We start from the raw sequence: 16,137 nt of genomic DNA on the forward strand, positions 1-16,137 counted from the left end.
TGTTGGTTTTTACTGCTCTATTATTATACACAGACCCTACACTCATTGAACTTTACATATGGACATGTATGGCCCTGTAGTGTTTTCCACATGTGGCAGGCAACTGAAGGCCACGCCTTCTAAGATTCAGGCATCAACTGGGGGAAAAGCCAACATTCCTGACCCCACGCAGCAAGGAATAAGCAAGCTCCCCCGAACTCAACGGATCTTCCTCCAGTGAGTGTCATAGATAAAAAAAAGGTAAAGGACCGACCCCTGGACAGTTAAGTCCAGTCAAAGGCGACTATGGGGTTGGGCGCTCATATAGGATTACAACGTAGTAGTAGAAGCCGTATTTCCTGCTTACTGTCCCCAGCCTGGGCCTGAGACCACAATTTAGGATGGATTTCCCTGCGCCTACACGCAACATCCCCCAACCCCATGCACACAAGGTTACTTGAAAAGCAGCCCCATTGAATTCATCTGAAGATTGCTCCTAGATTAGTACGCTAGGATCGCAGTCACACACTCCGAAGCCAAACCAACTGGAAAAAGTGCCTCCCTACCATCACATCAGATTATTGATATACGGGCAGGATGCTAGCATTGATGAGGACCAAGCGTTTAGCATGGGGGGGTGCAAGGTTTGAGGGCGCTCTCCCGGGAATGCAGCCCCTGGAGGGAGAAGAGGACAAAAGACGCGCGCACCCTCCTGACTCCGCTTGCAACTCGCAACCACCGGTTCCCCTCCGGCCGTGGCCACGCGGCGCTCGCCGGACAATAGGAGGTACCTGCTGAGACGACGGCGCTCCTCCGCCCGAGCCCCTGCGCCAGCTCCGCCACTCTCCGGAGTGCGGGAACCCGCTCGCCGCTGCGGAGCCATCGCGCGGGAACTGAGCAGCTGCGCACGGGGCGCGAGGATGTGTCAGCCTCAGAGTTTCCACTCCAAGCAGCCGGGAGCAGAAGGCGGGAGAGAGAGCGCAAGAGCGAGACACCGAGGAGAGGGGGAAAGGTGGCGACCAATCGGCATCCTCCTTTCCCGGAGCGGAAGCTACAGAGGGAAGAATGTGCAGGCAGGAGCAGCCGATGGCGGAAAGAGAGAGCAGCGCGGAAGGGCAGGGAAGCTTAATCGAGGCTGCAGGCGGAATGGAGCGCGAAGGAGCGGAGGTGAGAAGGAGCGGAGTTGTCGTTGTTGTTGTGGAAGAAGGTGGGCTGGCGCGCGCGGCGAAGAGGGGCAGCTCCCCGGGGGAGGAGAGGGAACCCGAGCCGAAGGATGGTGGGGCCTGAGCGACCTGCGGCAGGATTTACGTATAAGCTAAACAAGCTATAGCTTAGGGCCCCACTCTCTTGGGGGCACCCCAAAAAATTAAAGAAAAAAGAATTGGATGTACATTTCCAAAATAGGATAAAAAAAAATAAAACCTGCACGCAGCAGCAGTGTTTTGTGTTGTGTAGGCTCCTATGATGTAAGTAATGGGCCTTACCTGCTCCCTAAAATATCACTGGTTTGCTCATTTCTATGTATAGGGTGCCTACATTCTGCATGTGCAAATGGCTTTAGACACTTATTAGGTCCATCAGTTACCACATAGCATATATTCAACACAAAAACCAGCGACAATTTGTTGTTGACAAAGGACAGCTGGACATATAAAGGGCCCCATTACCTTCAGTAGCTTAGGGCCTCATCAAACCTAAATCCGTCACCTGCCCCAGAAGCAGCGACTATTGCTGTGGTTGCCGTTTCCCATGACGTGTCTCGTGGCTACTGGGCCACGTCTGGGAAGGAGGGGGGGGCACGTGTGTGGCAGCTGGGAGGGTTTGGCGTTTTAGGTGGAAACTTGTTTTGCTGCCAGGGTGTTTATCCAGTAAATTGATGGGTGGTGGGGCAAGGGGTCTTTTCAGTCCCATGTGCTGAAATTGACCCCCAAACGGAACGGGCAGATGCCACACTGTCTTGGCCCCTGCATCTTGAATGAATGCTCGCTTGTCATCCTGCAGTCAAAATTAGCAGTTTCATAGATGGATACTTAAGTTAAGGGTACATTTAAACACAGTATCTACCTGCATCATCATACACGGACTTGGATTTATTGGTGCCCTTCTTGTTGCCTGTGCATTGTTTTAAATATTTCCTCTTTTGAGGATGACCCATAGCTTAATGCTAATGTAGATGCTTTGCATGCAGAAAGTCCCAGGTTCAGTTTCTGGCATCTCCAGGTAGGGACAAACCCTCTCTGAAATTTTGAAGGATCACTGATAGTCAGTAGAGACAATGCTGAAGAGAGAGAGAGAGAGAGAGAGAGAGAGTGTGTGTGTGTGTGTGTGTAGGAGCATCTCCACCCCCATTGTTCTACCCAGACACAGATCTAGCGCCAAGGGCCTTCTCGGTAGTGGCACCCACCACTCGGTAGTGGCGCCCTCCCATCAGATGTCAAAGAAATAAACAACTATCTAACAATTAGAAGACATCTGAAGGCAGCCCTGTTTAGGGAAGTTTTTAATGACTGATGTTTAAATGTATTTTTAATCTTTTGTTGGAAGCTGCCCAGAGTGGCTGGGTAAACCCAGCCAGATGGGCAGGGTATAAATAATTTATTATTATTGTGATGATGATGTGTGTGGTACAGTGAAAAGCTATGGGACCTTCCTTCCTTCCTTAAATGTCAGTTTGCAGCTTAGATTATTTTGACATGTAGGGATCACTCAGAAAGGCTGAGGTAAGAGAAAGTGCATATGCACCTCTCTTTCTTGGAAATGAACAACATCCATTAGACTGAATAGGGAAGGATGAAATGGTGCGGAAGCCATGTGCACTGCCTTGAACTCATTGGAAGAAAGGTGCAGTATACATGTAATGAATAACTGTGTGTATATCACAGTAGTGATTATTGCCTATATGAAAATAAAGAATATGCAATTTATAAGGAACCAGATTTTCATCTTGATTCCAATTATTCCATGGGAGGCTTCCATTTTTTTATATTCTTGTTCGGTTATGTGAGTAAATGAGTATCTTCACAATTTTCCCTCTTTTCCAGGTATAAGCACTTGGATTTGCTACTCACATCTGGAACATGGAAGAAAACAGAGTGATGGTTTCTTCTCCATTTGAATTGCGCCTGGTGCACTTAGATCTCAAGGGAGCCCCACCAAAGGTCTCATACCTGGCAGAGGTAACACAATGTTGATCTATGTAAATCAGAGAGTTGAACCTCTTCTGATGTTGATTTGGTTGAAGTTAGTTGCATCCAGTGAGTTTAATTTTTCCACTGCCTTGTGCCATGTAGTCTGAGTTGTAGGTTTAATTGCATTTCCATCTTGTTCTCCAACATGAAAAGATTCAATTGCTTCACCCCCTAAAGCAGGGGTATTTATAACTGCCACTTCCTGATAATGCCTGCTGTGAAAACTAAGGTGTCTTACTGCATAATTAAAAAAAATAAATAAAATTAAATATTTAAAGATGAGCAGTAACAGGCTTTAGTGGACTACCCTAAGGAGGCCTACAAAGAAAGGGCTCTATTCTATGTCATACAGATTCTAGTGTTTCAGATACGGCGAAAGGATTGCATTTATTGAAGCATTTTTACCCCAGCCAAAAAAAAAAAAAGGGTTCCAAGAATGGCTTACAAATGTCAATGCTAAAGTAGTCCCTGCCCTCAGGCCTGTAATCTAAAAGACATGACAGGAAAGAAAAAGGGATTGGAGCAGGGCTATCTCTCACGCACGAGAGCAGGAAATAACAATATAAGCATTCCCTAAGATGTGTTAATGTTTTACAAAACTAAATTCCACACTAGCTGGATATTTCACATGTTTTGTGCAACCAACAGATCTTCCCATTGTTCCATGCCCTGGGTGCAAATGGCATTCTCCTTGAATATGAGGATATGTTCCCCTATGATGGGGAACTGAAACCACTTCAAGCAAATGATGCATACAGGTAAGGTAGATAGTAAGGTTTTCTAATTGCAGTTGGTTGGCCAGAATAAAAACTGCCCTGCACATAAACCCATGAACATATTTGCCTGTATTTTGGAATGTTTAACCTGCGCTGGGACTGCTACTGTGCCTGTAAATTTCACCCATACCTCCCTCAAGCAGGGGGCGAGGACCCATAGCCATTTTTTAAATTTCCCAATTTTGGGGTGGGGATAATAAAGCAGATTTCAATATGCTAAACCTCATCAGTCAGTTGGACCAAGTTGGGCTGTGTTCCAAATTGGGATCGTAACTGGATCTTGCGGTTAGTGCACATCCTGTGTTTGTGTAGGTGGCGACCATTTTGCACACAGCAGATTGATGTGCAGCCTCTGACACACGTGTCATTTTTTGCCATGGAACAGGGCGGAATGGGCTTATGTGCATAATGACCCAGAACGCAACCCTCGCACAAACAGGGAGTTGCCTGTGTGTATAAATAGTGAAATTTTTAACATGTTGAAATATAGCATTGATAACAAAGTTGTTTTTTATTGTTTTCTAGTTCCTCTGAGATTAAAGAGATTTTAAAGCTGGCAAAGTTACATGAGCTAGAGGTTGTCCCTCTGGTCCAGACCTTTGGACATATGGAGGTAAATGCCAGGATGTCAAATGTCACACACACTTGAATTTGAGGGGGGTTGCTTTGGGTAAGGGGGGAGCTGTTTGTTTTGCTGCCTGTAGTGCAATAGCAACCAATGTAGTGGAGCAGAGTTGTGGGACACAATCTGACTTCAGGTCGTGGGATGGTACAGTAAAGGGCTTTTATAATGCACCCTACTTGGCCCTAGCTTATTCAGCTGGGGCATCTGTAAACACTTGCAGAAGTCCTTTGCTTATGTCTTTGGTCACCCTTTTTGCTTCAGTTTAGTGACCACACCCATTACGTCTTGCTTCTCCTGCAGTTTGTCCTGAAGCACAAAGAATTCTGTCACCTACGGGAAATGGCAATGTTCCCCAACACTGTGAACCCCCATAGAGAGGAATCCCTGAAGCTGGTCAGCACAATGATAGAACAAGTGGTAGCACTGCATGATGATCTTCGATGGTTTCACATCGGCTGTGATGAGGTATAGTATGGGACCTGGGGCTGGAATCATTTCCAATGCAGCCATGATGTCTTCCTTGAGCCTGCTGGGCTGTCAAATTCTCTTAATCACGAGATAAACATCATCATCGCATGATCCACACTGGCTTATTCAGATGCACAGAGGTTGAAATTCTTTGGTTCTTAAGTGCTTGTGTGTGTTTAAATCCTTACTATGAGTTTTTAATGTATCAGGCCTTTATAGCTCTGCATACTGAACATTTTTTTTTTAGTAATTACTATAGTTAAAAGATAACCTTTCTACTTGTGTGACTGCTTCCTGATGTTTTAATGATAGGGAAATAAACACAGTTGTCTTACAAGGGCTCCACTATGCAATCTTCAGCCATCACTGGGCCACTGAAAGGAAAAGAGAATTTGGCTGACTAGAGTACAGAGCAATGAGTGAATCTTTGGATTCATGATCTGATTTTAGCTCATTTGTACTTCCTAGCTTTCGGCAGTTGTTTTATATTGTCAGGTGTTTTGTTAGAAGCAACACATTATAATTTGGAATAAATCATGCAGTGGAATAAATCAGGTTGGAAGAATTTGGCTGGTCCTTTTATACTGCGTTTTATTAGGGCCTATTGAAATCTGTGGTAGATGTGGTGGACTTGCTGAAATGAATGTCCACTCGTGAATTATCTTGGGTTTGTGTTTGTGCTTATCACATAGGAGATAGCCACCCATGCTGAAACGGTGGTGTTTGCAGTGGCATGCCAAAAGCTGTATCTTGGCATAGCAGTGCATTATAATCTTGCCACAGGTTGCAAGGCTAGCATCCCAAAGAGTTCTTTAAGTTACTGCTGTGCACCAAACCAGCTTGTAAAAGTCAACAGAAGCGCTATTGCTCCTGTATGCCTGTTTTAGCTCCCAAGAAATGTTTATAAAAAGGCTAGCTGGGAAATTGTAGGCAGAGCGGGAGTTTACTGTGCTCTTTCCTTCTCTGCCTCTTGACTCTCAAACACCACCCATTAATTTCTCTCAGCTGTATCCCCCCTTTCCTTTCTGTTGTATGGAGAAAAAGCATACAATCGCTATGGGAATACAACTCAAAATGGCTCCCCTGGGGTGATTGATCCCCACCCAGTGCTTTGAAGCACATAGCCCTCATTCCACTTGCCTAGCAAGCATGAAGACTTTCAGCAGGGATGGCTGAATGCACAGTAAGTGCTTCTAAATAGTATGGAGTGGGCAGTGATCCGCTGTCAAGGAAAAACTGTTTTCATTGGCATAACTTTAGTAACTGCTCTGTGTGCTCCAGCCCAAAGTCTGTGATAGCCATCATTGGAGCAGGAATATCCTTGTGAGAGAACTGCCTGTATTTCTACTTCATATTAAGCCATAGATCAAAACAAACTGCAAACGAGCAGTGTGGTGGTTTATATTGTTGTGCAGTACTCAATATACAGTGCTCTGCTCTTTATTTTACGGTGCCACCATGAAACAAGCCAGAGTCTGGCTTGTCGTGATGTCCACACCAAGGGCCATGGTTTGTTTCTCTCCAAACAAACCACAAGTGGTAACCATGGCTCTGTGTGTGTGCTTTGAGGGAAACAAATCACAAGCTCAGGTTTGGACAACATGACCAGTCAGACTCCTGCTTGCTTCCTCCATGGCACAGTAGGAACTGGAAATGGGAGAGGTCCAAGAGGGAACTTGACAACAGCATACACCATCATGCTGCTTGTTGACATCAAACCATAGTTTGTTTTAAACTATAGCTTAATGCGACACGTGAATCAGGCCAGTAACTAGTATGTTGTTGGTGTTGAAAAATAAATGAATTGCTAAATGGCGCTTATCAGAATAGCAGTAAACGAAGAATGCATTGGTTGGTGTCTCCAGGTGTATTATCTGGGTGAAGGAGAAGAGTCCAAACAGTGGCTGCAGGAAGAAGAAAATACGATAGAAAAACTGTGCCTGTCCCACATGAAAGCCGTGGCCAGCCATGTAGTCTCAGCCTACCCTACAGTGAAACCTATTGTGTGGGATGACATGCTGAGGGGAATGAGCGAAAAAACACTGAGAGGTATGTTGTCACCAGAAGGGGAGTCTCACAGAAAAATTGAGCAACATAATTCATTTCTGGCAGGTCAGAATTCATTGTGGTTTCAGAATTAATTTCAGATGTATTGAAAGGTAGACACCTTTATTGGGGAGCGGATGCTTTTAAATGCCACAAAGAAGCACTTTGAGCATTTAAAATAAAACACTCTATAACCAGGGCTTTTCTTTAGCTGAAACTCACCAGAACTGAGTTACGGCACTACTTTGGTGCATACTGGCAACCCTTAAGGTTGGGGCTGTGCGGTGGGAGTGAAGAAGAGAAGGTGGGTGCTCCCCTAAAATTTCAGAGCTCAATAACATTGGGTGGGTGCTCAGCAAGGATATACTTGCTGCAATATCCTCATCCAGTATGTCCACACAGAACTGTGCTGTATTTTGGGGGATCGAGATCCTCAGAGAAAATTAATAGGTTAAAAAAACTAAGTGCAAATACTAATTTTAAAAAGCCGTGCCAGGTCAAATTTCTGTGGTTTGAACTTTAATTATTCGGGGGAAATGAAAAATTCAAAAAGATATAGAAATTGTTTGCATTAAAATTATAGTATGTAAACCTGTTAATGATTATAACCAGCAATGGAAAGATTGTTTGATGTTGATGTTAATTAATTATTTTCCAAATATATACATATTAAAGTACTCCAGTTTAAAATGGCAAGGAAGAACAGGAAAATTCACAATAGAAGCTTAGTGTAGCCTAATTAACTATATCTGAATAAGATATAAATGTACCAATATTTCCAGTTTTTGTGTTGAATCACAGGGAAAGTTATGTGCCAGGTTAATAATGAACTGTGGGATTGGACCTCACTTAAGGTCTTATTAGTGTACTGCTTGTTCTGGGCTTTATCATTGGCCCACTACATTAGGAGGGACTGGGGATTTGATACATATTTTTTCTTAAGTCTTTGGGTGTTGTTTGAAATTATCACCAACCAATTTCCTTTATACATATCTCTACACAAATACAACTGAGAAATACAATCAGTTATATTTCTGTTTCTTTCCAGAGTCTGGGATAGCACAGCTTGCGGAGCTGATGATCTGGGACTACTCCCCGGACCTTGATGTAGATAGTAAAGGTTTGCATTGCTTTGTGATTTTGCTTGAAAAAGGGAAATGTGTTCAGTCATTGTCTGAAGTATAGAATAACTCCTCTTCTCACAGCGGCCAGCCAGATGCCTATGGCAAGTCTGCAAGCAGAACCAGAGCAGAATCAAGCGGTCTCCCCACTTGCGATTTGCTGCAACTGGTACACAGAGGCATATGGCCTTTGACAGTGGAGATAGAATATAACTAATGTACATAGCTGTCAACTTTCAGATTTGAAAATAAGGGATCAGCAGCCTCGAAAATAAGGGATCAGCAGCCTCGAAAATAAGGGATCAGCAGCCTCACCTGTCCCGGGGACAGTCTACGGGATATCTACCAATCCAGGATAGCAGCGGGAAACGGCACTGAAATAAGGAAATTTCCCGCAAAAAAAGGAAAGGTTGACAGCTATGCTAATGTGGCTAGTGGCAAAGTTTAGGAAAACGTAACAGCAGACACTGGAAACAGGAAATAAGCAATGTTGAGTCTTTTAGTAAATTGTCAAGGAATGAGAGTGAACCTGTCTTCTTATTTGAGGAGCAGCCATCTTGATTTAAATGTCAAGACCATACCAAAGTTGGGGTACTTGGGGGGGGGAGAGTAAGGAGTGTTGATTGGACATTCTTATGGGTACTTTGAAAAAAATGATAGCGATGTGGCATGAAGTCACTCCAGTTTGGTCATGTGGAATGTACTTATCACAAGCTATTTTTATTCATATTCCGAAGACACAATTTTGACATCCACCGAAGTGATGTTTGACATTCCTCCTCACTGGCTTATTTCTTATCCTGAAGACAAAGGAGCTTCGACAGTGCTAGCAGATATTCTTCAGCGCCCAAAGAAGGAATTTTGGGGGGGGGGGGGGAGGAAATAACAAAGCAGAATTCTCCCATTGAGACAATAGCATAGGACATTTTTATCATTTTTAATTTAGGTCATTTGATTTATCTGTTTTAAACATGAACACACCAGATAAAGTAATGTGTGGACAATTATCCATGTATTACTTTCTCCAATGTAATTGAAATCTGAGACTGGTTCAGCATTACCTCACAATAAATAGGTTGTGAGTAGTTTTAACTTTTCTAGCTAATGAGGCTGACCCTATGAAACGTGCACTATCCTTATGTGAGTCTTACTAGCAAATATAGTTGCGTTTAGGAACATTGTCTTTTTTTAATCACGAGTCTGCCAGTCTCTTCTTTCCACTTGGTACAAGTTGGACCTAGTCCTGTATCAGCAGAAGATTGTTTATACACTGCCATTGAACTGTGGACTTTCCTGTCTCTCCCTTTACTTCCAGCAACTCTCATAAAAAAGTACCAGAAGTGTAACTTCTCAAAGCTGTGGTTTGCTAGTGCTTTTAAAGGGGCCACAGGAGTCAACCAGTGTCTGACCCTCATTGGACACCACCTTAAAAACCATGAGCAGTGGTTGAAAGTGGCTGAAAGCAGTCCTGCCGGTATCATCCAAGGAATCATCCTGACTGGTTGGCAAAGGTAATGAAACTTTACACAAGGGGATTAAGAGAGCGATAGCATTATGAATACGTTGAACACTACAGAATCTCTCCTCTTAAGAAGGATTCTGAAGCCAAGAGTTGAACTTGGACAGCACACACTTTTTTTGAGACCAAATAAATTCTGAGGCGAAACCTTTAAAATGCAGAAATTTCAGAAACAGGAGGAGACTCATCAGCTTGTGGAGGAACTTTTCCTCTCACCATTGGCTTCTGTTGTTTCTGCTTCCCACCCCATTGTGGATCCTGCCTTACATTTTCTTTTCTATGTTTTCCCCCCCCCCCAACTCCTTCCCCACCTTCTTCAAATTAACTAAAGTCCCAGACTTCCTTTTTCATTTCATCATTTCATCCTAAAAGAATGAACGGTTCTGCAAGAGGAACAGATCATATGACTCAAATTCAGTTTATATACAGGTGCATCATTTACTCAAACTGCTGATGTTTTCCATGCAGCTATATTCCTTACATTCTGTGGGTTCCTAAAGTCTCTGGGGCGACTGCAGATGCCTGCACTGCCTCAGTCCCTTGCTTATATTGCCTCTCACTGAATCGCTCTGCATTTTCTTCTCTAGGTATGACCACTTCTCTGTTCTGTGCGAGCTTCTGCCTGTAGGAATCCCATCATTAGCCGTATGTCTCCAGGCACTAAAGAACGGTATAGAATTACTCTCTCCTCAGTCAGATCTAAACCATGTGCACGGGATCCTGAAAACACTGCAAGATTATTAGCATCAGAATTTGTACATTCCTTTGGAATAGCTGCTTAACTTAAATTCCCCCTAATTGCCCACAAATATATTAGAGCTGTACTCTAGAATGGATAGCCAAGTTCCTTTACTTCATACATTGTCTCATGTCGTGATTAACAAGAACCTGTGAGGTATTCTTTTTTCAGTGGCCAAAGTGATTTGCCCTGAAGGAGTCCAGGACTCTTCATGACCTTCAGCCTTTCACATCTGATATCAATACTGGTTTCTAGATAATAATAGTTGCTAAGACCAGTCAAGCATACTTCATGACTAATGCCCATACATAACAGTATTAAATAGTTAAAACAGTTCTTTATACTTGTGTCCATTCCCTACCCACCCACCCGCCTCTGCAAGCTATACGGTAATCTCTCTGTCTATTAGAGATTCCATAAAACATGGCTGGTTCACCTAAGGCAGAGGTGGGAAATGTCAGGCTTGCAGACTAACTTGTCAGGAGTTTCCTCTGAGAAAACCTTTTTGAGTCACAAGCATCAGGCTATGACTGAGTTGCCACAAGGTGGCAACATTGAATAGTACAGGCCAAAGGAAAAGCTTCAGAAGGTGCGATGCTGTGTGGAAGCTTTGTGCTCCCCAGTTCCATCAGCTTTATTGCAACTTGATTTCAAAAAAAGTATGCTCAGGATCACACCCTAAATCAAAACCCACCTATCTATATAAAACTAGGCTGCCTTTTCTCCATTCTAAATAGCTGGCTGGGTTCTGAGCCATCATTAACTTATGAAACCTATTACAATGATTTCCATCCCACCCTTCATGACACAAATCCTTCTAAGACCGCTAGGAATCGCACTGTGTTTTTTAAACTTGGGTGACCTAGGGTCATAATTTCATCCTTTAATAGCGGTGGGTTTTATACACACACATACACATCACTAGGCCAGTTTTGTGTCCCGTTTAAGGTTTTACACTTAAAACAAAAGCAGCAATTCCTCTCTCTTTGGTCCTCCCAAGGTGGCTATTCAGAAAAGGTGAAAGAAGATGTAGAAAAATCCCTGGGGATCTCCAGTTTGGAAATAGACACTTATATGAGGTAATAGCCCCAACTTCTAGATTTCAGCAGCATTTCTGGAAGCAATATTATGGGGAGTGGGGAATGTGCAAGCCCCTTTTGCTTTCAGGCCCCATGGGTATCAGGCACAATGGGTTAGGGACAAAATTCACTCTTGCCCAATTCTCTTCTTGAACAGTGACATCTCAGGGACTTTCCCTGGAAGTGAAATTCTCTCACTGGTGACCCAAATTACATTCTACCTCAAGCCCTCAGTGGATGAACTTCTGGAAAACAACAGGTGAGGAACAAAGAGGAGGAGCTGACACTCCATCATGTAGAGTTATAATCGATCTTATTGCCACATAAAATGTTTTATCTTTTTACTGTGTATTAACTTAAGGACTTAAAAGTTATTTTTCCTTGCATAAGCAAGAACTGGGAGGGGGGGGGGGAATTCTACCATATCATTTTAACCATCCTAACTGCACTTGTTACTAAATGCTTACATGATGTTAAAGAGTATACTACTCTTATGTTAAATCTTACAGTTGGATCTACAGTATGTGATATCTCAGTCTGCCCTGTAGCTTTTCAGTTCCATTCACGCCCACATGTTCTTTAATTATTTTTGTATTATTATTTATTAAATTTGTATACTGCCCTTCATCTGAATATCACAGGGCAGTTCACAACATAAAAAAATACAAAACGAGAACACAAGATACATAATAAAAATGAAAACAAACCAATACTCGCCCTCCCACATCTATTTATGGCTTATCACTTTTAGGTATGTCACAGGCTGGTTCAGCCCCTACCACAGAAAGAGGAAGAAGATCCATCCTATAATGATTCATCACTTTCAGCCAGATGCACTAAGGTAACAAAAATCTCTGATTCCTTGCAAAGTTTGTGTTTTTAAGATTATCTTGGGACAGGGAGATTAAAAGTTCATGATCTTATTCTCAACCATTGGTGTCAGAAATTTCTATGCTGAGGATGCCGTTTTGGACAGTGCATTTAAGTACTTCGCTCACTCAAATTCACAAACGGTCAAATATTCAATCATTACTTTATTAGAACACCAACAGCACCAAAGCAAGGAAATAGATCTAAAACCTTATTGTTTTCCTGCCACTCCAGCCATTGGCTGAACTGCTGTGAAGTAATCTATCTACGGCTGGTGTGTTGCATGTAGACCATAAAATTAACCTGATTTTATGATCACAAAAGGTGCTATGGTTTTAGCTGCTGGTGACTTTGGCTAATTTGGCTGTAGATTTTTGTATTTGCAAAAAAAAAGAAAAATTAAATACAGCAACTATGGGCAATAGTAGGATCTTATTATACGTGTCTCAAATACACACACACACACGTATTCAAGTAGTTTTCCTTACTGGATTTTACCCACTAGCTCTTCAGTATTGTGAAAGGCTCCCTCTTCCCACAGGATGTAGAAGTTTTAAATGTAGCCTTCAGTAACTTTTAACATCTCTTAAGAATCAACCTTATCTTTGGTTTAGTTAGGTCTACATCACATGGCAATATATTAAATTCTGCTGCCGATTTCTTTTTAGACTTTTGACGAAGTGGACTACTGTGACGCAGGAGCTCCAAACAGCAATGGAAAAGGCATTCTTTATATCTGCTGCAGAAGAATGGATGGAGGAGAATGTCCAACCCAGCCTGCAAAGACTTCAGGGAACAGTCGATGATCTGGACAGAGCAATACAGGAATTATCCTAATACTCTTACAGACAGCTTTGCAGATTTGAAGCCCAGCATGGTACAGCTAGCATCATGCAGCTAGATTAGCATGTGTAAGTCGGGGAGATGCTCTTCAGGTGCAGAGATGAGTCTGTTGCGCTAACAGGCTTGGAATTAATCTTAAAAAGAAATTTTGAAGAGATACAGACTGCCTTGGGTCTTTCCCTTTCTTCTGAAAATGTACCAGCAATCACACTGTGTGCATAGAGTCACACTGGGTAGAAGTGAGAGCGGGCTCCAAGATTTCTCGTGGATTTGTTAAGATTGATTGCAGACTTTTACAATTTAAAAACCTGTGCACAGACACTTTAAATAAATCAAAAAAGTTGCACAATCATTAGTATGCTTTGAACATCTCCACTGGTATGTTGGGGAAGCCTCATTATGCCCTCAAACAGATTTCTCAAGAAGGAAGCAGGAACAAGTAGCCCAAAGCAGATAAGAAGCAAATGTTCTTAGTTTCTTCATTCTGGCCCCAACACCTGCTGCTGCCATGAGAGCTGGGCTGCAGATGGTGTTAGCTCTGCACAGCCCCTGCTGCTGGATGGTTGTTTTGCACACTTAAACTAATGATCCCACAGGTACCCAGTGTAAGAAGGTGGGAACACGAGTGAAACCACAAGAGGACATCTAAGCTCTTGTCTAAAAGTAGCCAGGAGTTAGATAAAAGCATCTTTTTGCTGCTAAGAAACAATCTCAGATTTCATCAGATGAAACACCTTATCCCTCACATTTAATATTTTACATGCTACCAAAACATTCATTGGTCTAATTAATGGTTTAAAGCTTGCTGACGGAATCAAGAGGAATGGATCAGATCGTAAACAGTGCACTTTGCGAGCCAGAACATTAAACACAGTTCAGCAAAGGTATTTGCACTGCAATCCTATGCACCTCTCATCAGAAGGAAACCCCACGCAGTTCAGTGGAATTTACTCCCAGGTAAAATACATGTAAGCTTGCTGCTGCTTTGGTCGGTGGCATGGTAAAATAAATCAATTCCCTCTGGAATGTCATATGTACAGTGGTGCCTTTGGATGCAAACAGGATCCGTTCCGGAGCCCCGTTCGCATCCTGAGCAGAATGCAACCCACGTCTGCGCAGGTCGCGATTCGCCGCGCCTGCGCATGCCATCATTCTGAGCATCTGTACATGCACGAGCGGCAAAACCCGGAAGTAACCCGTTTCGTTACTTCCAGGTCGCCGCAGGATGCAACCTGAAGATTCAACCTGAAGCAAACGTAACAAGAGGTATGACTGTATTTCTATATTTCTACATAGGCACATGGTGAAGAGTAAAAGGCTTCCTATGAGAAAGTGGTCCTTGGAAGTTCAAATAGGATTGCTTATTTATTTAAAACTGCACTTCTAGGGCTGGAATGTCAGAACTCAAAGCCTCAGACTTTAGGTTGTCTCCAGCAGCATCTTCTGAAGGAAGTGCATACCTACACAGAGTACCTAGTAGTAGGAAAGCCTTCAGCTGAGTGTCGGCATCCAGGGGTCGAACGGCCAGCTGGCTAGCCCTCGGCTGGATCATCTCCTTCCAGCCGTCACGCTGTGAAGATCCCTCAACCTCTGGTTCCGACATTTATCAGTAACCCAGGTCTGCTGACATGGGCACTTTACTTAGCAGAGCAAACTACACAAACAGAAGAGGCTTGAGGCTGAGGATACATGCTATAACTACGGGTTTATTAAACATAAATCAGGACAAAGAAACATGTTGTCTCTCTTTGCTGTCTTCTCGGAGAGAGAGTCAAAAGCAAAAAAAAAGACAGCGGAAGTTCCGCTTATGCCAGCAAACACTGATGGAATGTAAACAGACATGTGACACGTAACAGTTCCATGGCTGAACCAAAAGGTGGAATGGAATCTCCAACAGAGAAATGAGGACCAGAATTGGTGGAATTGCTTGCTCCAGATACTACCATTACAACCTTAATTTCCAGATGCAACTGAGGCTCCATGATCATCCAAAGACCATGAATCAAGTGTTTGGGGAGACACCACTTAATAGTGAAACATGACATTATAATTGATTTAAAATAAAATTCCTTCTATCTACTGTAAAGATAAAATTGCAATACAACTGAATATAGCCTCTCAAATTTTATAGAATACTTACAATTACACGTATTATTTTAAGAGTTACAAGCTTTGTGTACTTAAATGATGCATTCTTTTTCTCCATTGTGCCCTATGTGAAATGTACAAGTACCTGCAGGAAGCTTTTTTTTAGCTTCTTACAACCTTGGTTAATTTAAAAGCCAAATATACATATACATGTTATAGTTAAAAGGAAATATAAAAGAAGAAAGTTCCATAAGAATCAAGGATCCAATAAGAAATATTAACACTGGATATCCAAACAGCACAGGGAGATTTACAAAAAATTGTATAAAGGCTGAAACGCCACTTTATAAAACAGTTTTACTGTTGCAATTGACACCTGAAGAATACTTAAGAGTAGCGGGAGTGATCAGAAGTAAAATTTCTGCTTGACGAGCGTTTACAATCTTCTACCCTTAGCTGCTCATAAATTATCTACCATGAACAGGAAAACAAAAGGATACATGTAAATCAAGACATTTAAAAGATCTTATAAAATGAGGTATATATTTTTGAAAAAAAACTTAAAACCAATGGCAGATCAGGGAATCCGCAGCCCTCTGAATGTTCCTGGACTCCCAATCTCCTAACAGCCGCAGCCAGCATGACCTTGCTGGCAAAGGTTTGTTGGACCTGGAGTCCTGGAAGATCCAGATGGGCACAAAATCCCCACCCTGGCATAGATCTTAATACTTTTTCATAATAATAATAAAAAAACTTCAAATCACTTTGAAATTTCCCATCTTCCTTTTTTTTAAAA

The 16,137-nt window shown here is 42.6% G+C and overlaps 2 protein-coding genes across 3 annotated transcripts in view; one reads left to right on the forward strand and one right to left on the reverse strand.

Annotated features, from left to right (window-relative positions):
• Positions 1–1,765, reverse strand: part of OGFOD3 (2-oxoglutarate and iron dependent oxygenase domain containing 3) — a 39,408-nt gene extending 37,643 nt beyond the window's left edge. Inside the window, exon 1 of one of the 2 annotated variants that reach the window (XM_083725932.1) lies at positions 1,647–1,765. Coding sequence is in view for 1 of the 2 variants with exons in the window: in XM_083725931.1 (XP_083582057.1) it covers positions 771–862 (92 nt within the window). In the remaining variant the exon portion in view is untranslated. Of the gene's footprint in view, positions 1–770; positions 952–1,646 lie in introns of those variants that run through there. The other variant, XM_083725931.1, reaches the window with a different exon arrangement.
• HEXD (hexosaminidase D) lies at positions 1,033–13,605 on the forward strand. Its single transcript, XM_083725906.1, has 13 exons — positions 1,033–1,146; positions 3,021–3,155; positions 3,816–3,925; positions 4,469–4,556; positions 4,869–5,033; positions 6,902–7,085; positions 8,131–8,202; positions 9,519–9,714; positions 10,310–10,392; positions 11,462–11,540; positions 11,698–11,799; positions 12,292–12,381; positions 13,079–13,605. Exons 2-13 carry the CDS (start codon positions 3,057–3,059, stop codon positions 13,245–13,247), a joined length of 1,437 nt encoding a protein of 478 aa, XP_083582032.1. The 5' UTR covers positions 1,033–1,146; positions 3,021–3,056; the 3' UTR covers positions 13,248–13,605.
• The last annotated feature ends 2,532 nt before the right edge of the window (positions 13,606–16,137 follow it).

This window comes from Podarcis gaigeae, assembly GCF_964106915.1.
Source record: "Podarcis gaigeae genome assembly, chromosome: 2".
Lineage (NCBI taxonomy): Eukaryota > Metazoa > Chordata > Lepidosauria > Squamata > Lacertidae > Podarcis > Podarcis gaigeae.